The sequence below is a fragment of the Lissotriton vulgaris genome, chromosome 7 (genome assembly GCF_964263255.1).
Source record: "Lissotriton vulgaris chromosome 7, aLisVul1.2, whole genome shotgun sequence".
NCBI lineage: Eukaryota > Metazoa > Chordata > Amphibia > Caudata > Salamandridae > Lissotriton > Lissotriton vulgaris.
Window position 1 is genome coordinate 1,103,179,825 of NC_141695.1, and position 27,795 is coordinate 1,103,207,619.

General features: G+C 47.2%; 1 protein-coding gene across 3 annotated transcripts in view; it reads right to left on the minus strand.

The window, feature by feature from the left end:
* Positions 1 to 27,795, minus strand: part of LOC147702977 (organic cation/carnitine transporter 2-like) — a 562,174-nt gene that overhangs the window by 201,623 nt on the left and 332,756 nt on the right. For all 3 annotated transcript variants that reach the window (XR_015297558.1, XM_086931557.1, XM_086931559.1), the window contains one exon: positions 3,549 to 3,675. Coding sequence is in view for 2 of the 3 variants with exons in the window: in XM_086931557.1 (XP_086787683.1) it covers positions 3,549 to 3,675 (127 nt within the window). In the remaining variant the exon portion in view is untranslated. The remainder of the gene's footprint in view (positions 1 to 3,548; positions 3,676 to 27,795) is intronic.

The window sequence follows — 27,795 nt, forward strand, 5'->3', positions numbered from 1 at the left end:
CGGCATTGTCAAGTCCTTGACGGCAGCCTCTCCTGGCATGGCCTCTCCGGTCATGGCCTATTATCGCACCCAGGCGACACCCTTATCATACAGCAGTCTTCTTATGGCGGCCCCTCCTGACACACAGGGTCGCCACTTTCCCTTTACACAAGGACTCCGGCACAACTGGTGCACCGATGCAGAAGGCTCAATTTACAGCAGCCCTCCACTTGCATACAGGAGTCACCAACTTCGCTGCGCACACAGGCAACATCCTGATTGGTGCAGCAGCTGCATCACCTGACCACATTCAACTCTCTTCTTCCACACAGGACACACTGGTGTTGGCAAGCAGGCAGGCAGGAGATGGTGCTCTAGGGTATGCGGTTTTGAATTCCCTGGGTAATGTCGCCTCACCCAGAAGGGAAACTAGCAAGTCTTGGCCTCCAGTCCTGGTTACAGACCGAAGTCTTGTAGAGCTTCCTTTTCTCAAACAGCCCGTCTGGCCGCTTGGCAGATTAAAACTTTTGGGGTCTTAAGCTCCCCTTCTTTTAGTACATTTCCAGATACCAAGTGTGACTAGGGTCTGAGTCTTTAAAGTTTTATGTTAGGGGTCTGCTTCTTTTGAAGTACCCACTCTTCTTCCCTGTCTTGCTCCAGAAAGCAGTCAGTGACAGAAGGAGCAACTCCAAAGCTGATAGCCCTCAACACTGACTATGGGAGTGACTAGAGATCGCACCTTGGAGTCAACCACAATGATATGTGTATCAAAAGGTTGGTTCTCTTATCAGCCCTCTCTCCTTCCTGAGATGTGCCTGAGCAGCTCCTTGTCACCACTCACTGAATCAAAGGGCATCCTGTGAAGTGTGCAGGGGAAGCCTGACTCTCCCCTCTCCATTGTGTGTCTCGTTCAGCTTACAGGAATGCAGCAATACACAAATCTGTCAAGGGGATTCCTGTAATTCCTCTCCATTCTTCACCAGACAGGCCTTGGTCTCCCAAAATTGAACTTGGGCCCTCCATGTTTGTACCAATCACAGGCATACACACACACCTAGAGCACATATGTAATGTACACATACTGCACAGCACTGTATCCTCCACATACTCTACCATTCATAAGCCCACAATGCGCTATACCACTCACAGGCACACATACATCCAGCACCTGCATTTACCATGGTCACACTGCACAGCACTACATCCTCCACGTATTGTACCACTCCTAGGTCCACCCACACCCAGTACCTGCAGTTACCATGCATGCACTGCTCAGGGGCTGCATCATCCCTGTATTGTACCCTTTCCAGGCACACATACACCCTGCGCTGTGCAGCACTTCACAACAAACTGATGTAGCCAAGAGTAAGTTAGGCACACAGCAGCGGAACTCCCCGTTCCTTGGGTCTCTGTGCCCTTAGTACCTGGTTGTATTGGCGTGTGCTCTGCTCTGGTGCGTCTTCCTGCGCCTCTGCCACGCTCTCCTGCTGTGCCTGTGCTTGCTCCTCCGTGATTCAGCCTGCTTCTTGTGGCTGTGTCTGGCCACGTGGTGCTGGTCCTTTCTTTTCCTTCGTTTTTTTTTTCTATGTCCCACCCTCGTCGCCACTGTAATGAGGCTTTTGCCTTGTGTAATGATGACAGGACACAGGGACTTGTGGAGGGCCAAAGTATTTATTATAATATTTCACTTCTACAGGAGAGTACCGGGCGTGCCTTTCTCTCGGGTTGCTCCGGCCGAAATCGTGCTTTTCCAGCGCGATCTAAAATGGCCGCCGCTTGCGCTACGTGGTGACGTAGCATCCAACCATTAAAGCGCAACTCTACACATGGGTTTCAAGACGGGGCTTTAAAGTAAAGCTCATCACAGCACCACAGGCTCAGAGGAAGGTAGTACCTTTCAACCTATTTGTCGAATTAAAATGGACATGTAAACCACACATCCCTTTTTTCTGTAAACAAGAACTGCAGCAAGCAAAAGCAATAAAAGACTTTGTCAGTAAACAAGCAAAACTTGTGTCAAGGGAAAGATGCAACGCCTTAAACTCGCCATGATTTGATTTTTAAAAAACGTTCTGACATGCGGAGAGGAGGAAGCTCTTCAGAACGCATGAACGCTAAACAGCAGCACAGGTTTAACATCTGCATAAAAAGACGAGTGAGGGTGTGGAGAAGGAAGAAGGATAGGGAAGATAATTTCTGCTTATTGGTCCACTTAAAAATCAAGCCTAAAAACTGTGCGAGGAAAGGAGTAAACAAGGCTCCGGGAAGCGCGAGAGCTCAGCCAAGAGTAAGCCAAAGCAGGAAGTAATAAATGAGACCACAAAGAAAGCCACTGCCGTGAAAGTGAAAGGTGAAACAAAACAGATGTCATGCTGGCTCCCGAGAGCAAAACGCACTGGGAGTGAACCTTTTCCTAAAAGCTGGGACATCCACACGCCTTTGGCCAATTGGGTGCCAAAGCCAGAAGCAAAGGCCAATGGCGTGTGAGCACTACATGCAAGCTGAAGTGATTCCAAGAGGTCGATTTCTATAGCAGCGCATGCGCTGCTCTAGGCTCGATCTAAAAAGGACCTGTTCATTCCTACTCATCATTACACGGTATGCTGACACCACTGCATGTATGCTGCTTAACTCCTGGTGAAGGCGGTAGCCTTTCACCATTATGACAGTAGTGTTTTGGGAGCATCTCCTGGTCCAACAAGGCGGCAATCTGTGATAAAGGCCTAATATTTAAAGGTTGTTAGTACTCAGTAACAAGTCCCTGTCATGAGGCAGGAACTTGAGAAAAGCATGGCCCTACACTTGAATCTAGGAATGGATTCACATTCAGGAGAACTTGGCATTTAAAGTGAAAACTCACTGGGCACGTTTGGGAAACAAAGGAGGGTGTTAAAGGGGGTTGGACTGTAGAGACAACTAGAAACTACTTTTAGAGGTGGGAGCCAGCATAAGTATTCTTTGTTGTATATGCAGCATAGCTTGTTGTACTCTGTAACCACGAACTGAACTTAGACCCACCTTGCCAGCAATGTGCAAGTGATACTTTTCCTATATATCACACATCACCAAAGGATAGTCTTCAGGTTCCACCTCATTTCAACGGGTCATCTGATATGCCAACACGTGAGGCTTTGACACAGTGTCAAATCCTGGATGCCAATGTGTGGAAAACTTCAACATTCATTCTTTAGTAAGTACATATTTTGACAGAAAGTGCAAAGGTTCTTAAAAATCAAGCACATGCAAGGCATGGCTCTGTATAAGCATTAGGAATATGCCATCTGCAATTGTACTCGCAGGATATACATTCTTCTAGATAGTGTCAGCTCTGCAGGCTTCCCACTTGGTTATATATTGGTCAGATGGTGCACAGGGCGTGCAGTCCTGTAGGTCAAAAAACTTAAAGGCCCGCTACTTCTTTAAGAAAATCTTTATCCAAGAAACTTGTTGCTTAAAATAAAAAAAGCTCAACTTATTTGACAGACTAATGAGCAGACTAGCTTAAATAGGTTTTACGAATTAAGTGCTCTAGGCATGCAGAACCAAAACAGATATTCACCAAAGTTTACCTCAGATTTGTCAAATACGGGTACAGGAGCTGTAATGCCATTTCTCTTTGCAGCCTTTTGAATAATGAGTTCTGCCTCATCAATTCTTCCCTGTGAGATCAGCCATCGTGGAGATTCAGGAATTACCCTAAAATTAAAGAACAAAAACAATGTTATAGATTTTTTGCCAGTATTTCAAACTTCGTACTAGCTGCAGGGGGCGAGAAGGACAAATACTAACACAGAAAACAGATTTTTAGCAGTAAGAATTAAGTAAGTCTATATTAACTTGAAAAATAAGTTCCAATAATTTACGTCGGCCCAGCAGGCTCTAGGATACCTTAAATTTGTATGGTAACATCACCCAGGACCTCTGACTAGTAAAGAACCCCCCCCCCCCCCGGACACATTTTTGAATTTTTACAGGGAAAAGAGGGGGGTAATGGGGAAAGGTGTGGATTTCGGCTTGATAGAGCCCCATTCAAAACTCAGAAAAGGTAGGGGAAAAATTGCTCCAGGGCTATTTCGTCGATTGATTTATAAACTTGCAGCACTGATAAAAAAAAGGCTGGTATTGGTTGCGTGAAAGAGCATTTATAATAACATTCTTGCTTGGCAGTTTCTATTCTGTTTGTTTCTCTGTGTACTTCATTGTTTTTTTTAACTGTCCGAAGCATTCCTAAATGGGTTTGCCTCTTGCTGCTGTACATCCTTGTGGTTCCTACTAAGATTAATATCTTCCGCCACTTACCATGAGTACCAGCTAGAACACTTTAGCCTCTCAGTGGCTCCTGCTAGTAATTTCCTAATGTCTTTGTATATCTTTATAAATGTTTCTTCTCCTAAGTCTAAGACGCTTGACACTGGGCGGATAACTCTGACATTATCATTATATTGAAGTTCTGGTGCAGAAAGCTACTTCTTTAGGATTAGGAAGTGGAGTTGGGGGGGCGGGTAGGCACATTAATGCCACTTTATCGATGTGGCAATTACACATTGCTATTACCAAGATTACCTTATCATCATCTTAGGTTAGTGCACTAATATTTCACTGTACCAAAGAGTCATTTAAAACTATATTAAAATAAAGAACGATAAGCGATAATACTTATACAGTTTAATTAAAATCTGATTAGTTAGATTCAGGGATGCAAACAAATAATTATTTAATGTAATTTATATTATGGAAGTGCTTGAATTTGTATAAAAAACAATATATAAATGAATGCAAGGGTAATAGTTACTACTAGGATCAGCATTAGATTAGAGGTAATTACTTAATTTGATTTAATTTCAATTAAGTATGGGTCAGGGTGTAAATGTAACTACAAGGAAAAGAGCCTCCCAGTTCCTGACCAATCCAGCAATCAAATCCTCTTCTGAATGGCAAATGTCATTTGCCTCTCATCAAATACAGACTATGCAGAGCTCAAGTAGAGCAATTGTAACAAGTCCTATGATGAGGCAATACCTTTGTTATGTTGTGTTAGCATCACTTAGTATAGCGCAGCGAACCATCCCCGGACGGATATCCCAGTGCTCTGCTGGAGAATGAGCCTAGTAAAATTAACTAAAACAGCCATGTTTTTAGGAGTTTTAAAAAACTTTTCTAACTTTGTACACAAAAGATTTGTGGGGGAAGTCTATTCCAGTAGAGGGGCCAGATAGTAGAAAGAACACCTGCCAAATCTGTTGGTGCAAATCCACGGAATATGAAGTAGGGTTTTGTCTGTGGATCTCAACAATCTGGTCAGATGATAGCGTCTGTGAATATTTTTTTATGTAGGATTGAGTGTTGCCATTTAAGCATTCAAGCATTTATGAGTAAGACAGCACACCTTAAAGAGGAGTCTCTTCCTAATAGGTAGCCAGTACAGAGAGTGTAGTATTGGAGCAGAGGGAGAACCATACGGGAGAATGCACATAAGTTTGGCTGCATTATTCTGTACCACCTGCAGTTTAGATAGCAAAGTCTCACTTGCACGTACAAATGGAGCATTTCTATAGTCAAGATGGCTTGTGATTAAGGCTTGAGCTAGGGTTTTCCTGGAAGTAGAGGAGAGCCAAGTAAATGTTTTTTTCAATAATTGAATGGTGGCAAAACAGATTCCATATAGCGTTGAAATTTGGCCGTTCACTGCTACAGAAGTGTCACCAAGGTTTTTAACTACTTGTTTTGGGGACAGGGCAAGACCTAGTTCAGATGGCCACCAATCTGACTTCCATAGGAATTGGGGTTTCTTGAACAGAAGTATTCAGTACTTTCTCCATTTAGTTGTAGGCAGTTGTGGGATATTTAAGAGGCTATCTTCCCCAAACAGTCAGAGAAGTAAGCTTTCACCCCTTTCAGATCAGGACCAAAGGAGATGACCAGCTGTGTGTCCTCAGCATAGGATATGGTCTTAAAACCACAATGCCTTGACGATTTGTGCCAAAGGTGAAAAGTGGATGCTGAATAACATGGGGGCTTAGTGTGAACACATGCGGTACTCCATTACCGACTGGCATGGTACGTGATCTACAAGGCTTCAGAGAGATGGTTTGACAAAGGTCTTTAAAGAATTCAACAAACCACTGGAGTTCTTTGCTGCAGAACCCGATGTTGTGCATCCTGTAGATTAAGATGTCATGGGAGACATTGCCAAAAACTGCAGTTAGGTCCAAAAGCACAAGCATCTTTGCTGTCCCTGCATCCAGGAATATTCTGAAACTATCAGTAACAGAGACACGTGCAGGCTCTGTACTGTGACAGGTTCTAAAGCATGACAGAGGGATTAAAGAGCTTATGTTCCTCCAAGTAAATAGAGAGCAGTTTATTTATTATGTTCTCTAAAAGTCTGCTAAGGACAGGAAACAGAGAGATAGGAGGATTAATTAGAGGGATTGATAGGGTCCGCGTTGGGCTTTTTTAAAATAGGGGAGACTTGGGACGTTCTCTAGATGATAACGACAGAGGCTGAATCCATGGAGAGATTAAAAAGGGACATAGCGGGAATAATTGAGCTTGAATGGCTCACCATAATCCTAGGAGGTCATGTGACCAATGGTGATCCTGATTTGGCTGTTTCTAGCAGCCTCTGGAATCTACTCCAAGGTTCAAAGAACAAAGCTCTCCAGATGCAAGATGAGCTTAGGTGAAGGTAGACTAAAGTCAGGAAGATAGCCAAGTTAGCTCCAAGTTAGGGGAAACTCTGAATAGATATTGCTTGTATTGTCTTCAAGAAAATTGGCTAACGAGTCGCACAGCTTTCGCGCAGCCGAGAACAAAGGCGCGCAGGCAAGTGGTTTAATGAAATCATTAAGGGCCAGATGTAGGTAAATATAATTTACAGATTCTAAAATACCGAATTTTACCAATTCGGTATTTTAGAATCGGTAAATGATATGTAGCTAATGATTCTGTAAATTTTACCAAATCGGTAAAATTCGGTAAATACCGATTCGTTATTTATCGTTTCGGTATGCCCTATTCATTCCTATGGGCCTGGAGGCCCATAGGAATGAATGAGAATTACTGATTCGGTAAATACTGAATCGGTAAAAGGGGGTAGACTTACATGGGTGGCAGGGTGGCACATTGACACCCTGTTGAACCCCTGTATGGTACATGGGTGCACATGTGGCACACATACATGCTCTAAGGGCATGTAAGTCTGCCACATGGTACAGTTGAAAAAGGCACAAAATTGGTTTTTTTAGGGTTTTCGATCTTTACCACCAAATTGTAGTTGGTGGTAAATAACAAATCCTTACAAGTGACAAGCACTCACTTGAGTGCTTCCTACATTAAGGATTCGGTAATATACCGATTCCTTAAATTACCGATTCGATAAATTACAGAATCCTTAAATTAGGCCCCTACATCTGAAAAGCCTAATACCGGTCGGTAATGGCCGAAATTCGGTAATTTCTGCCGTTACCGACTGGTATTAGGCTTCGTACATCTGGCCCCAAGTGTTTTGAACAGAGTTTTCGTGAAATTGGTTGCTTGTTCAATCTTGTTAATTGTAAAGTTTCTTCGGTGCTTGTTCTTTGTAAAAACAATAAAAAATTGTTTATCATAAAAAAATGTCAGCCCTACATGGAGGAATCAGGTGACTGCTCTGTAAAGAGTTGGTAGATTAACCACATTGATGCTTGAGAGTTCCCCCTGCTGTGCTGGACAACAATGAAAACGGGTGTGGTCATGACAAGCTCAGCTCGTCATGAGCACAGGAGCACTGTACTGCATGACGAGCTGAGCTCGTCATGAGCATGGAAGGGGTTAAAAAACTGACCTTTGTGTTAAATGGATTACTGAAGCCACTAGGGAAAAAAATTATTAGTTTTGTGAAATCCGCTCTCCCTGTTGGCCGCAATCAAGAACCAGTTAGTGCAGCAAAGCTCCCCAGTTCCTTCAATCTATTGGAACCACATACAAATAAAGGGGTCAACAAAATGTCCCCAGAAAAATATGTTAAACCTTATTCAACTGACGATCTTTCATACACTAAGACCAACCAATGCCCAAAATTCTCGCCAGTAATAATGTTCAACAAGTGGAGTATGGAAGATGCCCTTTAGCAGCAATTTAAATTCTTCTTCAGCTGCGGGAGCTTTGATCTTCCGCCTGCGTCTTTCTAGCCTTTTGCACTTGGATTTCTCCAGCTTTACACCAGCCGAAAACCAGGGGTATTGTTTCTGCTGGAGGTGGCAGGAGTTTGTGCGAGGGGGCAATTTGATCTAGTGTCTGGAGAAAGAGCCATGAAGGTTTCCCAGACTGACCTCTACATTTAAATTACTGAGGGATTCATATGGAAAATAAGTCTTGGCAAACGAAATCGGAAAGGCACATTTCCACTGTCTTGTAATTTGTCTAGACATGCTGTTCGATTTTGCTAACTCTTTTGTTTTTGGAATCTGAATGTTAGTCAAATACCTTTTTACTGATAGAAGTACTATGTGGTAACTGGAAAATGATGGGTCCCATGTGAGAGGTAACTGAACAATGCAGTGAGTGCGACAAGTCAAACAACTGAATGAGGAGGAAGGAAAGTTTTTTTCATGTTGATTCTGATTTTCTTGTGCACACTTCTTCAGAACAGTTTGTAAGACCTAGTGTATGTAAGACTGGAGAAACTATTCTCCAAAATGTCAGTCAATGCGCAGGCATACCTTGTAGCTAGGCATCATCATGGTAAGTCCAAGCCAAGTTTCCACGTTTTTTTCTCCAATGTATGATTATAACACAGCAGATGCTTGAAGAAGGCATGTCTGAAATTAATGTTGTGAAGGAGGGGTTGCAAGAATTAAGAGTACCAGAATCACAATGAACAAGCTATTTTCTTAATCTTTAATGATGCTATATTTGTTTCCCATTTGGCTGGGAAACGAATTTCACAATTCCATAAATACTAGAGAGGAGCGATAGATAGCAACCTGTAAACGGGTTTAATGCAAACATTAATCTACTAGGCAATGCATGAGAAAAGCATGCTGGTAACTCTGGTGAATGCTCTAGAAATGCATTAGAAAATCTACCAATACTGACTTAAGTCTAGTGGAGCGCCATTTGAGTTGCTGTCTTTGGATATGCATGCTGCTATCAAAGAGGGCATAGTGGCATTTGATTCTTTTTCAATGGTAGAAAACATGACCAGACGTCAAAAGATGGTTTTCTCAAAGAAGAATGAACAACTCTTGAAAACAACATAACCAGATCATAAAAGGTTTTCTTCACCCAGGATGCTTGAGCTCTTTATGAACTACAGCAAGAATCATTTGCCCGTTAAGGTGAAAACTCTGTCAAAATGTAGGTGGTGTTCTCTGTACTGTTTTGTTTATGAATAGCTAACTATGGATTGCTCGAAGAGAGGCAGTGAAGATATTATTGTTAATTAGCACTCCTTCTTGGGAAGTAGCAATAACTAGGATATTTGCTTAACATGGTATGAGGTCAGTGTCACAAAATAGGTTTAAATGGGTTGCACATCAAAGAGGTAAGGACTAATTTCAGATCCTTCTATAAAGCAGAATATCTAAAAGGAGTGAAAATGTTTCAAAGACAACTAGGATAGTCAGAGACAGCAGGCAGCAATAACGGATTCTGACAAACTCAGATGAGACTATTCTACATTTTCGGGAACTAGGCTCTTATGTTCACCAATGGTAGGGAGAAATAGATAAACTGTGTACCTTTTGAACCAGAAAATTCGGAAGCTTTTGAAGTCCAAAAAGTAGAAAAAAAATCAATTTGTCCTGCCCAGAATAGGGCTATGCACATCATCTCCAAGTAGATAAGAGTACTGAATGTTTGTATACCACAAAGTATGATAACAGCTGTCAAAAAAGCTGGAAGGAATTTACTCAAACAATCCAGTTGGAGAGGACATCTAAGGAGATTTGGTCATGATGAAGAAGAAAGGAGAATTGTAGACAATGGTGATTATCCTCTAATGTATACAGATGTAAAAAAGGAAATTCAATTCCCACTTGAAAAGTAACTGAAAGATCAGCCAATTTATCTGCCCCTTCTGAGAACCATGGAGCAACCGGCTTAGAGTGAAGATTTCTTTTTTCCCGCTCCAAATGCAAGCCAGGAAAATGCATGTTGAGCATGTGCATGCTCAGCTAAACTGCTAACCAAGGAATGGAATGAGACCATGGCGATTACTGACTGTTCAAATACAACACTGGGGCTATAATGCCTCATAAGATATGGACAGCTTTCCTGGAAGAAGAGGAAGGAATTATGTCAGCTGGAGGAACATTGCCTTGAAATACAGGTGGTTTATCAGGCATGCCATTTCTTAGGTTGGGCACGGATTGTGAGTGTTCATCCCAGCAGTAAATGTTCAGCCCTATTCCACATGCTGTGGGTGTGTCCTCATCTAGCTCAGTTCTGGGGTGAGATTGAAAGTGAACTGACCGAGGTCCTGGGTTGGGAGGTACCTCACGATCCACGGCACTCTCTTCTCGGGATTACCGATGGACTAGACGGGGTCAGAAACGAGAAATTACTTTACAACACAGAAATGGTTGTGACCAAGCGGGACATAGAGCCTCCTGGAAGCTTCCCACGCCACCAGGTTCTGAGAAATGGCGAAAGGAGGTGGATTGGTGCTGGGCACAAGAAAAACCCCTGTATGAGGCACGGGGGTGTCCTAAGAAATACCGGAGGGTGTGGGTCAAATGGCTGGGGGCCGTGGTGTAGCCAGAACTCTATACATGATGTTTGTATTCAGTGCTGCAAGGTGGGGTTTAAAAGCAATGTCTTTGCTCTTAAGTGTCTCATGTCACTATCCATGCTATCCAATGTCATATTGCTGGTGCTTGTTCTTTGTAAAAACAATAAAAAATTGTTTATCAAAAAAAAAAATCAGCCCTACATGGAGGAATCAGGTGACTGCTGTGTAAGGAGTTGGTAGATTAAAAAACTGACCTTTGTGGTAAATGGATTACTGAATCCACTAGGGAAAAAAATAGTTTTGTGAAATCCGCTCTCCCTGTTGGCCCCAACCAAGAACCAGTTAGTGCAGCAAAGCTCCCCAGTTCCTTCAATCTATTGGAACCACATACAAATAAAGGGGTCAACAAAATGTCCCCAGAAAAATATGTTAAACCTTATCCAACTGACGATCTTTCATACACTAAGACCAACCAATACCCTAAATTCTCGCCAGCAATAATGTTCAACCAGTGGAGTATGGAAGGAACACTTTTGACTTGTCAAGACAAAAGTCCGGACCCACAAGCTACAAGTGGGTGAACAGAGAACATCTATCACAAAATAATCACAGAAATCCAGACAAATGCTGTCACAGAAACTAATGGCATTCCAACATTTTTTGTTAAAACAAATTCATCATCTTGGCTGGAATTATTGACCAGGGGCCTTAAAAACCACTTCCTTTTAGCCAAAATACGGGCATCTTGGAAATGATCTTCTAGTAAAGCCATCCATAAACAGAGGAAAAGAAACAACCTGTCTAATTATGTCTAATTATAGACATATAGCTGTTTTGGACTTATAAGTCGAAAACTTGGCATCTTTATTTTACATCTCTGTGCACCAAATGTTACCTAGTTCCCGGATTTCAGACGAGGTTCAGGGTAAAAAAGTGGAACCACATAGATAACATCATGGCAGAGGCACATCCCTTCATGTGTGCTTTGATAGCATTCATAGAAGACTGCTCTGTGACGTACTGCAAATTGGGACTCCATGATAAAATCTTTAATGCAATACTTTGGAATGCATCCTAGACCTAATGGTGTTCAATGTGCTTGTCGCCAGCATAGAACCCATGATTGCAAATCGAGGGGAAAGTTCAGTTAAGCTAAACAGAAAATTGTTGATCATCTTGCAATTCGCTGTTGGCACCGTCATTCTAGACTAGACCACCATTGGTCATCAAACTTCATTAAACAATCTTCAAAAATACTGCCAGCAGAAATTGAAAATAAATCATGAGAAGACCAAAGTAATCATCTTCTCAAAAATAAACACAGCACTACCCAAACATGGAAAATAGGCCCCCACTTCATACCTAGTTTAGTGTCCTATAAATATTTAGGGGTTAAAATCTTTGCATCAGGTCACCGTAAACAGCATATGCAAACCCTGGCAACAAAAACACCAGGGACCAGATTTGTGCTTCCTAAGGAAGCCTAAAATATACCAACCCTTCTTTAAAATCATTGTTCAGGGGCGTGGCCGAGATGGAGGCGGAGTAGGACGTGCTTCTGTGTCCCTCCGGCGCCTGGCCGTTCTTAACAACGTAAAAGCACCCTTTCGGAGCCCGGCCCCCGACGTTTGTACGCCTCTACCTCTCCCGAGGCGGTGTGCTCTGTTCCTGACACCCGACTATCGACAAGGCGGTGACCCGGGAGCTGATCTGGACGCGGCCTGCGACCTGTGCTCGGCCCGCAAACGAGGTGACCTCCGGCCTGTGCAGGGAACGGCTGCGGACACCTTCTGCTCGTGAAACCTGGCCGGGGTTTTCCCTGGGACCCCGTTGGCAACCCACGAGGTGAGCGGTGCCGGGAGCAGACCCGAGAGGCGCTTTGAGGCGGTGTTCCGGTGGAGTCCAAAGGCCTGAGTGCCCGGCGGAGAGCAGCCTGCGGCTCGGCAGACTACGCGAGACCGCTGCTTCTGGGCCTACGCGGCCCCGACGTTGCTGAGCAGAGGAGCGGAGGGAGAGAAGACCCGGGGCCCGATTTGTACAGCAGTGGTTACTGGAGACGACGGCTGGGGGAAGCGGGGGCGGCCCGCCCCATAAGAGATCTGCCGCGGTTGGGAGCGGCCCTCCCGAGCCTAGACGCCGCGTTCTTCCTGCCAGCGGGGGTTGGAGCTAAATCTGGCCATTATGGTGCATCGAGGGTCTCCCCCTCTGAGGACCTGTGCATGGTGGAGCTGAGCTACCCATCAGGGGACCGGACCTTTGGGGCCTACGGAGGCCTTCTCCACGAGTACTGGTGAGTCCCTGCTGGGGCGCGCTTTACCTCCACCCCGCGCTGTTTCGCCCTGCGCCCCGGCCTTGCCTATTGTCTGACCGGGTGGCAACCGGCTCCGCGAAGTGCCCCTTTTCTGCGGAGGACTGGCAGTACCGGCCCCCCTGCGCTGCGGGGCCGAGTTAGGAGGCCTCGAAGTGAAGTGAGGCACATGTGGCTGGTCTGAGGCCTGGTGGGCCACGTGCGTGCCTGGGCCCGGTTACGAGGGCGGTGCAGCGGCCTTTACTTGCCACGGGAGCGTCCTGCGGAGGAGGCGCCCACTTGGTTCGATCATGGCGGCGGCTAGGGTGAGGAAAGACAAGCCGGGCAAGGGCGGAATACAGAAAAACGCGGCGCAGACCGTGTCCCCAGTGGCTGACAAGTCTCCGGGTCGGAGCCTGAGGAGGAACCTGCGACCAAAGCCTTCATGTTGGAACTCTTTGTAGCCATCAAGGAGGACATTGCAGGACTGCGCACTTAGCTGGCCGCGGACCTGAGGGAGGTCCGAAGAGACGTGGATGACATAGGAGAGCGGGTAGCCACGCTGGAAGAACACGACCTTGGGACAGGGGGCGATATCCACCAGCTTCAGCAGGACGTTATCCGGCTCACCGAGCAGAACCTCGACCTTCAGGCACATGCAGAGGATTTGGAGAACCGGTCCCGCCGCAACAATATCCGGATCAGAGCGGTGCCGTAGAAGGGTGAGGGATCGGATCTACAGGAGTACGTTGAGGCCCTCTTTAAGCAGGTCCTGCAAGACGAGGAGGTCTCGGACATTCGTACGGACAGAGTGCATCGGGTGGGGCTACCCAAGGGTGCGAAGGCACCGCCGCCAGACATCCTCTTCTGCGTGCATGATTTTCAATTGAAGGAACGTATCCTCAAGATGGCACGAGACGTCGTCCCCCTGCAGTTCCGTGGGCATAATCCAGTGCTCTACCAGGATTTGGTGGCATCAACACTGCAGAAGCGCAGGGACTTCAAACCAGTCACGTCCTACCTGCGGGATCACAACATCGCATACATGTGGGGTCATCCGTTCCGACTCATTTTCCGCTGGCAAAACAAACTGGTTCAGATGCGCTCGCTCACGGCTGCCATGGACCTCCTTGGTATAGAACGCACGGAGACGGAGTCTGCGGGCAGGGGCGATACCCCCAGGTGACGAAGACGCTCGACGTATTGGCAGACATAGGGTCGCTCTACACCCAAGAAAGGGCCTGATCCCTCGGTGTGCCTCCAGGAGAGGGGCGCAGCTGTGGCCTTTGTGGCCCTGGTTATGGAGGCGGCTCCAGGTGATGTCTCGGAGGTGCCGTGAGGCCCAGGAGGGTACACTGCTGGCGTCGGAGGGGGGCATCCCCTGAAGGTACTCTAGTATGTCCTGCTGGATGAGTGAGTCCTGTATCGGGATCTGGAAGACTGTGGACTGGTACCTATTCCCCTTGCCTTTGTGGCCTATATTACGAACCTTCGTACCTCACTCTGTTCTTTTTCTACTTCTGTTTGGTTCTGTTGTAGGGGGGTTCAGTATGTGTGTTGGGGGAAGGGGAGGGGGTGGGTAGAGGAGAGGACTCCACATCAGACCTATGTGTATATGTGCATTTCCGCTCCTTTCCTTTATGCCGGTGGGTGTGTGCGCTGGGCGTGTGGGAGGGGTACGCTTAGCTCTGGATTCGCTCTGGGGCACATTCGCTGATCTTGTTAGACAGGGATGGCTAGGAAGCTGAAAGTGTTGAGCCTCAATGTTAGGGGACTAAACAATCCAGTGAAACGCTCTGCGGTCCTATCCTGCCTTGAACAATCTGGGGGTGATGTATGCCTCTTGCAGGAGACGCATCTCCTGCATAAGGATGAGCGTTAAATGCGAGATAAGAGATTCCCCCTTCAGCTATGGTCATTGGGCCCGGCTAAGAAGAACGGAGTTGCCCTCCTCTTCAGCGCCCGGATGCGATGTAAGATCTTGGCCCACCTGGTAGACATACGGGGGAGATTTCTGGCGGTGCTGGTGCAGTGGGGGGATGCGACCTTTACCATTGGGTCCATGTACGTGCCGAACACACAACAGGAGCCTTTTCTGAGCTCAGCTCTGGCACAGGTCCTTGCTTCCCCTGATGCTTTCCTCTTGGTGGGAGGGGACTTTAACCTTATAATGCATGAGACCCTCGATAGATTGGCGAATAGACTGCACAACTGGGGGACCTGGTCGGCAGAAGGGAAGCAGTGGTTGTCAGATGGCGGTTTGCATGATGTGTGGCGGCTACAACACCCCCAGGAGCGCGACTACACATATTACTCGGCTGCACACCAGACATACGCGCGCCTGGACCACTTTCTGGCTTCTTCTGCCCTGTTGCCCCACCTCCATGACGCGGATATTGCCCCCCGTTCCCTCTCAGACCATGCGCCCCTCACGGTCGCGTTTACCCTATGCGGCACACACCCCCCCTCAGCTGGCTGACGACTATGCGACTCCATGCTCCGCGCCGACTCTGTAGTGGAGAAGATTAGGGACACTATCACACATTACTTTGCCGAGAACCCCATCGGAGAAACGGCGATAGGATCTATTTGGGAGGCGCTGAAGCTGGTGGTTAGGGGGGACTTTATTGCTTCAGCAGCCACGTACTCCAAGCTTCGAAGAGATAAGAGGGAGGAGCTGGAGGGAGAGTTGCGAGGCTTGGAGTCTATCCACAAACGTACTGGTGCTCGCAGGGTTTGGAGGGAGCTTGAAACCAAGAGGCGCATGCTGAAACATCTGGATCTAGATAGGGCAGAATATGCGCTGCTGCGCTTCCGTCATAAGTTCTACTTGAGTGGGGACAAGGGGGGCAAAATGCTGGCCCATCGCTTGCGGGCCCAGACCCAATCTCAGGCCATCACCGACATCCGTGACCACCAATCTGTGTCGCACACCACCGACTCCGAGATCGTGGCGGCCTTTCGCCGTTTTTACCAGACCTTGTACACGAAGGAGGGTACATCGCCCGTAGATTGTGACCAGTACATTAAGGCAGCTGGCATTACCCCCTTATTAGAGAATGCTGTCGAGGACCTCAACACGGAGATCCGCGTGGAGGAGGTTATCTCCGCCATTGCCCAGCTTAAGTTAGCTAAATTCCCTGGGCCCGATGGTTTCTCAGCACTTTTTTATAAAACCTTTTGTCGGGAACTGGCTCCGTTTCTGACCCGCCTTTTTAATTCGTTCCTGGACACTGGCTCAGTCACGCCCTCCATGTCCGATGCCGCCATTACGGTCATACTTAAACCTGGCAAAGACCCCGCTGATTGTAGTTCTTATCGGCCAATCTCTCTCCTTAACATCGACGCCAAGCTCTTCGTGGGCATTCTTGCGGCGCGACGTAGTCCCCTTTTGGATGGCGTGGTTGAAACGGACCAATCGGGCTTTATTCCTACCCACCAAGGTAGTGACAATTCTAAGAGGTTGCTGCACCTGCTGGATGGAGTCCATTGCGCAAAGACCCAGGCCTTCCTCCTATCCATCGATGCGGAGAAGGCCTTTGACAGGGTCGAGTGGGGATTGTTTTTCCGAGTACTACAGACTTTCGGCCTCAAGGGTAATTTCTTGTGCTGGATTCAGGCCCTGTATGCGTCCCCGAAAGCGGTCGTGCGGGTCAATGGTTGTAGATCGGCTCCATTCTCCATCACCAGGGGGACGCGGCAGTGGTGCCCTCTCTCGCCGCTCCTGTTTGCGTTTTATATGGAGCCCTTTGCCCAGCGTGTCAGATCCCACCCCGACATTGTGGGCATTAAATTTGGAGCCGACGAACATAAAATAAGCCTGTATGCCGATGATGTCATTCTGGCACTACCGGACCCCGCTGCTTCTTTGCGCTGCCTCTCCGTGGAGATTCAGGCTTTCCATGACGCGGCTGGCTTTAAGTTTAACTTTACTAAATCTGAAATCCTAAACATTTCTGTCCCGCCGGAGGAGGTGGCTGAATTGCAGCGGGACTTTGACTTCCGCTGGGCGCAATCTGACATCACGTATCTGGGCATCCGCCTCGCGCCGACTGTGCCCCGGACGCTTTCCTTGAATTACACTAATCTAATAGAGCAGACTACCAAATCTATCTCTGCATGGTCGCGCCTTAACCTGTCGTGGTTTGGCAGGTTAGCGGCTATTAAAATGACTCTTCTGCCCAGAATACTATACGTCTTTCAGATGCTCCCCCTCACACCACCGAAAGGAGCTCTGAAGAAACTCCAGGGCTTGCTGAATAGGTTTTTCTGGGACAACAAGCGCCCCCGAGCGGCGTTTGCGACGACCACACTCCCGAAAGCAGCTGGCGGTTTGGGCTTTCCTCATCTCATGGCCTATTTTCAAGCCACCTGTCATCGCTGCGTGGTTGAATAGAATAAGCCGGAATCGAGTAAACATTGGTTGTTCATGGACCAGACTGTGGCGGGTTGCAACATTTGGCGGGAACTTTGGTTGCCTCGCAAAGATAGGGCGTGAGGGCAATATTCCTCGCCAGTGATGTCACCAACACTCAAGGCCTGGGATCAATTGGCGCTTCGTAAGGGCTGGACGACCTTCCCCTCACCCATGACACCGATTGTGGACAATCCCGCCTTCCCCCCTGGCCTTGCATCGCCAGTCTTCCACCGCTGGCGAGAGAAGGATTGTAAGAGAGTGGGAATGCTTTTTGATTTCGAGGGGCTCGTCCCCTTCTCGGAGCTGCGATCTGAACATTCCCTACTGGATGTGTCGGATTGTTTTGCCTATGCACAGGTCGCACACTGGGTGACACAGCCGGCCAATGTGACATTTATTGTCACGCTCCCACACGACTTTCGAGCAATGGCTCCTGCGCAAAAAGAATGATCGGAGCCTTATCTCTTAGCTATATGCCATTATTTTGCGTGACCCACGGAGGCAGCGTACAAAAGCGCAGGTGCGTTGGGAGGTGGAGCTGGGGCGGCCACTCTCGCAGAAGGAGTGGGAGCAAGCATTCTATCGCACACATCACACGACAGCTAACACAGTGGGTACGGAGTCGGCCTACAAGCTGGCGACGTACTGGTACTATACACCACCGCGCGTTGCGTCCTGGGACAGGGCTAAATCTAGTCTTTGCTGGAGAGGGTGCGGTATGTCGGGCACTCTCTTGCATTTGTTATGGCACTGCCCCAAGCTGGAACGATATTGGAAAACGGTGCTCGATGAACTAGATGCTGCATTTCAAGTCTCACTGCCCAGGCTCCCCGAGCATACACTGCTAGGCCTCCCATCCCCTACTTGTTTCCCTCTGCGCACTCCCACTAGGACGACAAATTGCACTGGGACTGTTGACTGCGCGACAGGTCCTGCTGGCGCGCTGGGGCTCCCCGGATATTCCGGATGTGCGTGACTGGTTGATGCGCTTGTGGCATGCCCTGGCGATGGAACGTCTTTCTTTAAATATAGATGGCAGAGGGTCCGAATATGCTACCTTGTGGGCCCCGTTTTTACGACTTCTGTCCAAGGAGTTTAGAGAAGTTACATGCCCAAAGTACCTACAAGTCTTACAACTTATTCCCCTGGATCTGATGGGTGCTGTGCCAGGGCCCTAGCTTTTAGGGATGGATCTGTCTGGATCAGAACGATGGGTGTGATGCTCCTCCCTGGGCTGATGGTTGATGCGGAGGGGGGAGGGAGGGTGGGGGGGGATGTGGGGGTTCGACTAGGGTGGGATGGGTGGAGGGGGGGGGGTGTTTCTACCCTTTTTCTATTTTGTTCTTGCTGGTTTTCTCTTCAATGAAAATTGCGGACCCCGCTATGTCGATGGGGAGTGCTTTTGGCTTTTACTACGCAGGACCGCCCTCCGGGTTGTAGGTCCGAATGCTGTGTTTAATCACTACTTGCTTACGCCCTGCCGGCGAGTCGATGTAGGCAGCTGGGCTGTGTATGATGCTAACTGGCCGCATAATAAAATGTTTGATTCTAAAATCATTGTTCAGAATTCTAAATGCAAAGTATCTTTCAATCACTAACTTACGTCATTAAAGAATACCCTGGCAAATTTAACAAATATCTCAACCAGGCCCAGTCTGAAAGTTACATACTAATATTCAGGCTTCTGAACTCTGCAGCGGCAGCAAACATTTGATTAGAGTTCGGACTACTGGAGGAAACGCTTGGAAAACAACACAGCACTATTACAATTCTCTTTGAAACTAAAGCAAGATGAAAATGGTTCTTTCAAATATCATCTTGGTCAAGTATTCTTCTGCACAATACATACCACTTGGTCTCAAAAAATTACTCTATGCTTACAGAACTACATATGAACCCACTGAGCGACCTCAACGTATCATATGATGCTTTTAAGCAATGAATCAAGAGAACCTTGACTTCAAAATCCAGAGCTACCATTCGAAAACACTGCAAGCGATGCAACACAACTTATTCATAGATGCCACCTATGAAAAGTTGGGCCCTCAAGAGTATTTAGATCTTGCACTCACTTCGAAATAGGAACTTCAATTCCCAGGCTGCGCTTTGGCCTCTTCGATGTAGGCAGAGTAGCACTACAATGGAAATTCAAGAGATGGCGAACCCTGCCTGCCCCCTGCGTTTGCACTTCAAAGAGTCGCTTGCACACATGTGTTCAGCCTCTGCTGAGAAGAGAAAGAGACTACTTCATCCATTATTGCGGAAATTAAACCTATGGAACTGCTCATCAGAAATATTCCACTTCTACCACAGCACAGAGGGCAGACCAATCTGCAGATTTGTTAAATTAATGGTTAATTTCTCGATGCCATAGACAAATTATACAACACATAATGCCGTGGTCATTCAAAACATATTACCCACACTGAAGGAAACTTTGACCAGGGAGTGACGTTATTTTTGTGAGTACCATTCCAAATCTCCTAGATTGTGCTTAGCTAGTGTAACCACAATCTATACTGTTCAATGCTGTTAAATTGAGACAACGTCAAACTGCAATGTTATTACTGCTCACAACAGAATAATGGAAGCCTCAAAGAAAATAAACCTTTTTAGAACTAACTTATCTCTTTTACGATGTCACCTTTACCCATTTATGAGTTGCTACATTAGCCAGAAGTGAATTATCCAATAGTGAGTATCCATTCTCAGAGTCCAAAGGTCACGGTCTGCTCCAAGCATTGGCTAAGCCTGAGAGACAGTCTGCTGATCCACAGGTGTGGAGATGATGCCGGACCCCGGAGCAGCCAGACCGGATGTTGACATTGCTGGCCACCCTGCACGAATTCCTGCAGTCCCCACTGCTCTACTTGCCCTCATCCTAAATTTGGACCATGGCACATAACGGGGCTCAGCCCAGGAGGCCTAAGCCAAGGCATGCCAAAGCACTGAGCAATGAAGCCATGATCCCCAGCCCACCATCCGAGCAGAGCTTGCTTAGGATGCCAGGATGCCAGCCACATCAGAGGGAGAGACGGGTGTAAAGGAGACAACAGCTAAGCTCTGAATGTGCCTGTGTTGTTAAACTATTTCTGCCTATGATGGGGACTAAAGCGGCATATAAAAACATACAAGAACATCTGAGACGAAAACCAAGAACTGTGCCAGTTTATGCTGTGAGATCATAACTGGCATGCTGAAATAGTTCCTGTCGTAAGCCGAGGGTACACCATATGAGATGAACATGGTTTATATCATATGTAAGTGTACAAGGGCTGTGGAGCTGAACACTAGGTCAAACTTATCCCCGTTTTTAAACATGAAAAAGCGTAATTAGAGATAAAAGAAGCCCAGGTTATGTAACCAAAGACAATCAGACAAGAGGGATATGTTGTTTACCGAGTAAATCTGCGTATTTACTAAAAAGACTAACCCCCAGATGCATCAAGCCCATATTCTGCGAATTCTAAACTGCGAAAAATACCGAATCGCAATTTAGAATTCGCAGAATGGGATGCATCAAGAAAAGAGAGTAAAAAAAGAGAATCGCAATTGTCGCAATTGCCGATTGCGGTTTTCACAAAATCGCATAAAATTCGCAGAATCGCCCGTTTTCCATGTAGAAATTGCGAACTCGCAATTACCGAAATCGCAAATTGCAAGATCGCAAAAACGTGAAGTCGCATTTTCGAGCACAATGATGACATCACAACCAGGAAGTAGGCAGTTCCCTCCCTCATTCAGAACACAGAGCCTGAGAGTGGAAGCAGCACAGGCCAGAGCTCCAAAACAGACTACCTGCAGCACCAGACCAGGACACAAAGAACAAGTGAAAATATCCCAGGAAGCAGCAGGGAGCAGTGCACCAGGCAGAAAGAGGAAAATAAAATTCTCAGAGCAGGAACTGGAGTACCTCATTGAGGGAGTCTCTAAGGACCATGATCGCCTGTTTGGAAAGGAGTCCCGGAGGGTGCCTGAGGTGGACAAGAGGCCCATCTCGCTGCAAATCCGCTCAAAGGTGAACTCAGTCGGAGTGACCCAGCGCTCCATCGATGATCTAAAAAAGAGGTGGTACGACCTCAGAGGGCGTGCCAAACAACGCATCACTGAGAGGCTGGGGGAGCGACTTGCCACCGGAGGAGGAGACCCCACTGTTGCACCCAACACTCCACCGGAAGACCTGGTAGAGGACACCCTCAATCCTGCAGCCTGATTGGGGGTCACCCGGCTGGACTCCTCCCGACCCACCTAACAATCCCAAGGTAAGTGCCATGCGACTGCGACCCCGTCCCCTAACAATGCCCATGACTCCAGAGCTAGCTATTTGATAACCCCAGTAATGCAGGCCATGCACACCTGAAATGCCCTATTGCATTGTGGGACTTGTAGTGTTATCACAATTCCCGGATAGCCCCACACAGCCAGACCTGTCAAGTGAAAGTTATTCCTAAAGCCAGACAGGGAATGCAAGCCTGCATGCATGTAGAAACATCCCATGTGCAAGATACATATCATTAATCATGCACCCATTTACATCAAAGGTGCGTCTGAACAACCCAGCTCCGACAGCGAGGCCCTACACATAGAGGAGAACCCTGAGGACACCGAGGGAGAGGGCCATCCTGCCCCACGACCCGGACCATCACAGCCAGTAGCAGCAGTACCACCACCACCTTCCCATGTGGACAGGGCCACCCCTGCAGCCACAGGTGCCCAGCAACCACCCCATGTGACACCCATGGCAGCGGTACAGGCCACACCACGAGCACCCAGGAGGCAGACATGGCGCACAGCCACTGTGCGATCCCAGTCCAGCGGACTGATGAGGTAGCAGCGCGACGTCTCAACACGTGTGAGAACAGCCAGATCCTGGTGTCCCAGCAGGATATCACCCGCCGCCGCCACCGCCAGCTGCTGAACCGCCTGTCGCAATACACGAGATCTACCCATCTCATAGGACATGCCACCTGCCAACTTTAGCGCCGCTTCCTCGTCATGCAGATACAGATGGTGCAATGCTGCCAGGACGTCGCCAGGGCCCTTGAGCAAGTCACCACAGCTGTGCAGAGTCTGCAGGCGTCTGGCCATGGCCAAGCAAGTGGGGGGATGATGCCAGTGAGGGCACTTCCAGTCACAGCAGTCTGTCCTTGCCGCTGGTAACCGAATGCCGACGCAGCACCGGGCCCACTGCAGCATCACGGGCCAATAGTGTCATGGAGGACATTGAAAGGCAACTGGGTGCGTCCGGCCAGAGGCGCCAGTGACTCAATGTGCTGTACCATCAGGGCCATACTGATTACACAAGCACGCCCTCTTCTCCAACATGGGGCTGTATGAGGGAATACAGTTCTCATGAAAATTGAAAGAAATTGAAATACGCATTATTGTGAAAATAACAATAAGAATTTATAGTCACAAGTTAATCCGACTCATGTCATTATTTCATTCGTCTTGCATGAGTGCAGTGTTGTGTGAGGGGAATGGGTGCACTAGAAACAGTTCATTGTGATATGGTTGTGGCGCCTGTGTCCTTCAGCAGGGTTCTCCCCGCGTGCATGATGCACAGGTGCAGGTGGGCGGTTGTCCCCTTCCGACTCACTGCCAGAGATCTCCACAGGTATCCTCCGCTTGGGAGCAATATTGTGGAGTATTGCACACACGGCCACGATGTGGCAGCAGACCTCAGGCTGGTATTTGAGGGCCCCACCAGTCTTGTGTAGGATGCGGAATCTGCTCTTTAAAAGCCCAAATGTTCGCTCAACACAATTACTAGTGCAAATGTGTGCAGCATTGTAACGCTGTTGCTGTGGTGTGGCAGGGTTGAGGTATGGGGTGAGGAGGTACTCACGGAGGCCGTAGGCGCTGTCACCTGAATGAAATGAGCAGAAGGTAAGTGCCTGTTATGCGCAGCTACATGGTCTTGATGTACTGTTTGCTGGTATGTGTACTTACCTAGAAGGTGTCCTTCGCCAAAGTCTCCCCTGGCCAGGCGTGTGTGCATGCCGCTTGGCCGGAATATGAAGGAATCATGCGTGCTCCCTGGGTATTGTGCCACTATGTCGGTGATGATTGTCTTTGCGTTGCAGACCATCTGGATGTTCAGTGAGTGGTAGGACTTGCGGTTCCGGTACATGTATTCTGTCTCAGCGGGTGGGCATATGTGGATGTGGGTGCAGTCAATGCATCCAATTACATGGGGTAATTGCGCAATGTTGTAAAATTGTAGCTTGGTTTGATTCAAGTCCTGTTGGGTGGTTGGGAATGTTATGTAATGGTGTAGCCGGGTCAGCATTGCCTCCAAGAAACTCCTTAGGCAGCGGGACAGTGTGCTCTGGGACATCCCCCCTGCAACTGCAACTATCCCCTGGAAGCTTCCGGAGGCCAGGAGGTGCAGGCAGCACAAGACCTGGACATGGGTGGGCCCGGCATTAGTCCTCCTCATTGGGGGCTGCATCAGGGGGTCAAGGTTCCGGATGAGCTTGGTAATCATTGCCCCATTCAGCCTGTACTTAGAGTAGATTTCCTCCTCAGTCTGGCCCAGAAGTGTGATCCGCTGGCGGAAAATTCGCTCCTGGATCCGGCGTCTGCTCCTTGCTGCAGCCTGGAGCCTTCGCCGCCTTACCACCATGTAGAGTCCTGGCATTGTGAATGTCCTCATGCTCCTACTATGTCTCCTTAAGTGTGTTTGTTCAGCCCCGCACCTGTAGCTAGTTAGGATTATTTTGTTTTAAATTTATGGTTACCACCTGGTTTGGGTTCTCCTTAAATTGCGCCTCGAAAATAGCGATTTTCGTTTTTTTCGCTAATTGCGATTTTTCATGTATTTCATTTGCGATTATTTTGCGAATTGGCAAATGAAATCGCAGAATTATTAGGAAATCGCAATTACAGATTCACAAAGGGGGTTCCACCTTGATTCTGCGAATTTATTTGCAAAGTCGCAAAATATATTTTGCGATTTCGCTATTTGGTTACTTTTATTTTCATGAATTGCGGAACATGGAATTGCAATCGCAATAGCTGTTTTGCAGCTATTGCGATTGCAATTTGTGTTGAATCTACCTGAAAGTCGGCATCTTGGCACAAAGGAATGTACTTAATGAAAACAACGACCACATTTTTTTGTAAAATAAGAGAATTTTTAAAATATTTCTACCTGCCATAGTATTAGCTCAAGCCTACTGGGAGATATATATTTCGCAGATGTAAATCATAGTTTCTTCGGTGATATAAGGCCATTCCTACCGCTGTATATTTCACGAGTCTTAAAGTATTTGAATAAAACATTAAGGGGCACATGAATCAAAGTTACAATTTGAGATTACCAAACAGCAATTATTAAGGAATCCATTTTTGGTAATCGCAATTGCATATGCATGTAGGAATCGCCCAAAAATGTGCAATTCCTTAACATTAGCGAATAGCGATTCGGAAAATGCGAATCACTATTAACTAATGTGACTCCATTCATTCCTATGGGCCTAGGAATGAATGGCATTGCATTCGCTAATTGCAATTCCCAACTGGAAATTGCAAATAGTGAATGCAAATCCAAAGGTACCCGGGGGCCTAAAGCCCCCCTGAAGCACCCCACAAAAAGGGTAAGTGTGCCCTCGTAAGGCATGTGTGCGCTACAGGGCACTTTAAAAAATGCATTTTTGTGCATTTTTCAAAGCATGCACATATTACCATCAACTTGAAGTTGATGGTAGTTAGCGTTTCCTAAATGCACAGTTTGCAATTAGGAAAGGCTACATGCATCGGCATTAGGGAATCGCAAATTGCAATTCCCTAATTGCATTCGCAATTTAGGTAATCACCAAAAATTGTGATGACCTAATTTGAGAATGACAAAACCTACATGCATTGTCTGCGAATCGGCCCGTTTGCAAATGGAAAAAGCTTGATGCATTTGCCCCTTAGGGCCCTTGGAACTGTCTCTAACACCAGCGGTTTTCAGCCACTTTCTTTTAAATCGAATGCTGTTAATCCCACATGTAGCTTAATTTTTCAAAGTTTTCTGGAGGCAGAACCCCAACAAATCTATTTCGGAGATTTGCAGTAGCTGGATCATTTATTATGTGCAATTCAGTAAACAGTCTGAAATGTCACCACATGGTTGTACATGTTTTGCCAACGTGCACTTACGTAAAGTAAAGACGAGACCTCCACCTAGTGGATTGTCGCTGTTAAAACACATTTAGGACCCATGTTATTTACAGAAAAAAAAAACTGCAACACTTTATATTGTATTGTAATGCAGTATTTATATAGTGCGAAATACCCCCATGTCGGGCGCTGAAGCGCCTGCCTACATGAGCAGTATGCTACACTATGTAGGGTGCGTTGGTGGAAGGATTTTGTTTTTATTTTGATCACACATGGGAAGTGTTTCCATATCGTGCATGATGATCACTATTATCGTGTTATGGGACGGACTGCTTAGCAGTGTGTTGGATAATGACATATAAGAGACAGATGCGCAGCGTTATGGTTTTCAGTATGCTGTTAGCTTTGAACAGCTCTGCAGGTCCCTTTATTATATTTCCTATGATATTGTCTGCTGAGCGAGCTGGTTACTGCACTGGGCTGTCCAAACGGAGATTTTGTTTTTCAGTTGTGGTCCTGTGCTGGGATGGTGGGAGGGAGAGAAAAGTGGAAAGATTTGTCGGGATGAGCATTTTTATTATCATTTCATATCGGAGTGTCTTTTTGAGATGAAAGAAGCAATCAGATGTAAAGGTATTGAAGACCTGCAGTGGTGAAATATATTAAAGCCCTCCGACTTGTCCAGCAAAGTGAGACAGATCTCTTCAGTTATTTCATGTTTGTTCATTTGGAGATGGATGTTTTTTGGGGGTTGACAAGTACTGGTGATGGACAGCCCTCATAGCAGATATGTAATATGTGAATTTAATAGGTATAAGCACACATGCCAGTAGACCTGATTCAGACTGGAGACTCCCGATTATTGAAGCCAAAAATGGCTTTATTTTGGCTGTCTCCCGTCTGAAATTGCCTCTGCTTCAATAGAAGCCAATGAGGGAAATACATTCTCCCGATTCTTTTTTAAAGATCTCCCACTTACCTCTCCTAAAATGTTGGCATACATGGGTATAAGTTACAATTTGTTGCTGACCGCGGTGAATTATTATTTAGTATTATTATATGGAATTACATAACTATATATTGTGACAGAAACCCATAGGGCAGTTCTTTTTTGCTTACCTGCATAATGAAAGCATTTTGATGGTTGAGCTGTTTGCAATTCATGGGTTGTAAGCTGAGGATTGTGCTTGAGGGTGAGACAGTTTTCTGAGCTCTGTTGCCTGGATGCAGGTGGTGCTTTAATCTACAAAATAGTCAAGTTTTTAACATTCTTCTGAAGTGTAAACGCTGCTGGGTGCTTCTATTGCTGGATGATTGGGAGTTCCAAAGCTTGAAAGCTTGTACTGAGAAAGCAGTGCCTCGTATGAATTTCTTATGGTAAGGTGGCACGATGAGAAGTGGTGCAAGCCTGGAGCACTGTGTTCTATTTGGGTTATATTGCTTCGATTTAACTTGAAGGAACAGCTGTCCTTTTTCTTAGGAGTCTCTGAGGACAATGCAGAGGGTCTTGAACACTGCCCTTCTAGGTATAGGTAGGCATTGGAGAAATTTCAGGACATGCGTTCTCTTCGGTGAAGGCAGAGAAGAAGTTCTTGCAAAATTAGGCCGCGCGGCCGGACTTCTCTAAACTCGGAATGTGAGGCAGCTAACATTACTGTCTGCAGTCCGCCCGACCCGTGGTTCGTGTGGCCCTGCACCTCATGTATTAAATTTATCCAAGTCAAGTCCTGAAGTCAGCTGAGCTGCCACAGTCTGCAGCTGTGTTTTAGCGGGGGGGTTGCACAGGGGGGCGGCGCGGCGGGTGGCCATGATCATGCTTGAGAGAGAGTGTGCACAGAACCTGCCTGCACTCTCTAATCACCCGCCGCTTCTGGACTGTGCTCAACTTCCTGCTTCCTCCGGACGGGACGCCGGCCCATCCCTGGCCGGCACATCCGGATTTATAATACTGGCGGCCCCTGTGGTGCGCCAGTGATTGACAGCTGCTCTGAGGGCAGGCCCGCCCCCCTACAGATTGGCTGCACTAATCGCTGCAGTTTCCAGGGCAACAGGAACACAGTCGTCCGCGTCGGACTCGACTCTGGCAGCGCAGGCAGAGCAGAGAATGATACATTGTAGCGCGGCGCGGCCGCTCACGAGCTCAGAGAGCTCAGCTGCAGTGTCTCGATTTCTGTTTCGGCACTAGTGGGCAAAGCAGCAGTGTCTCAGAACTCAGAGCCCGGGCACACAGGAGCTGCTGGCGCGCTGGCAGCACAGGTGGCAAAATGCGTGACAAATGCATTCAGTGCG